This window comes from Etheostoma cragini, chromosome 22, assembly GCF_013103735.1.
Source record: "Etheostoma cragini isolate CJK2018 chromosome 22, CSU_Ecrag_1.0, whole genome shotgun sequence".
In the NCBI taxonomy this organism is placed as follows: domain Eukaryota; kingdom Metazoa; phylum Chordata; class Actinopteri; order Perciformes; family Percidae; genus Etheostoma; species Etheostoma cragini.
The window spans coordinates 21,794,147-21,795,288 of NC_048428.1; the positions used below are offsets into that span (position 1 = coordinate 21,794,147).

The following is a 1,142-nucleotide window of genomic DNA, read 5'->3' on the forward strand; positions in this document are numbered from 1 at the left end:
CCCCCCCCCCCCCCCATCCGTCCAGCTCCAGTTTGTGCCTCTGTCCCAGTCACACAGAGAAGCGTCTGATTTTCCTAAAAATGCACAGCTGATGAGCTTTAAAGACACAGAGAATACTGTTATAAGGACCGCACCGCTGCTCTGGAGGTCTGGCTGCAATAATACAAATTGTTTCTATTTTGTAATCTAGCTTTTGGTCTTTCTGCAAAACACAAGCAGAATATCAATGAATGACTTTGCATGAAAATACAGAATATTGGAAGGTAACTAAACTAATTCATTACACTTGATGGATGCAGTGCATGTGTTTTTTGTTGCATCTGTAACTTTAACAGATATGTGTAGACAGTGAAGAGGGTGTGGCGCTCGCACCGTGGCTCCTCCCACCCTTTGATCCATCAACCAATAGATTTGAAAGCCCCTTCGACCAATGAGAATTGCACACCTGTTGCAGGTTAAACAGGGCTGAACCTCCAGTCTCCTATTCGATATCTCCTCGCTTTGTGAAGGCCGCCTCAAAGCTCTTATTCCTCAGCCCAAGGAGCGAGGGTGGAGGATGGAGGAGGGAGGATGGAGGATAGAGGAGGGATCTTTGAGGAGCTATGAGCGAGGATGCTTCTTCACGTAAACGGACATTTCAACCTCTCCGGGTTCAAAAATAACCTCGTGCACAGCTGTCAGTTTTCAGAAAAGTTCATTCACACGTGTGTCTAATCCGTCAAGAGCACTCCACACCTGTAGGGGGCGGTGTAAGGAGAAGCTCAAGCCCACGTTAGCCAATCAGAATCCCCCAAAAAGAGCAACAGCGTGTAAACAAAGGGCTCAAACGGAGAAGAACTCGCAGGAACTGGCCGCCAGTTGTTTACCCCGGAGAGGGGTCAGGTCCAGCCGCCGTCTTCAGATGAAGAAGAACTGTTGCAACGTGCCCAGTAGGAAACACCTTTTATTATGCAACTAGATCATGTTACGGTTTAAGGAGTCTTTGGGGGTTCATTTAGAACCGCAGCCAGTGTTCATAACAACCTGGTCCCACAGAATGACGTGAAATGACCACGGGCCCTTAGGGTGAGGGAGAGGGTCCTGGGTGGGTTCTGGGTGGGTCCTGGGTCCTGGGTGGGTTCTGGGTGGGTCCTGGGTCCTGG

General features: G+C 49.4%; 1 protein-coding gene across 1 annotated transcript in view; it reads right to left on the reverse strand.

The window, feature by feature from the left end:
• Positions 1-822: 822 nt before the first annotated feature.
• The window catches only part of LOC117938287 (traf2 and NCK-interacting protein kinase-like), a 6,770-nt gene continuing 6,450 nt past the window's right edge, over positions 823-1,142 (reverse strand). The window contains exons 5-6 of the mRNA XM_034862810.1: positions 1,024-1,138; positions 823-895 (exon numbers count right to left, since the gene is read on the reverse strand). Coding sequence (XP_034718701.1) covers positions 823-895; positions 1,024-1,138 — 188 coding nt within the window. The remainder of the gene's footprint in view (positions 896-1,023; positions 1,139-1,142) is intronic.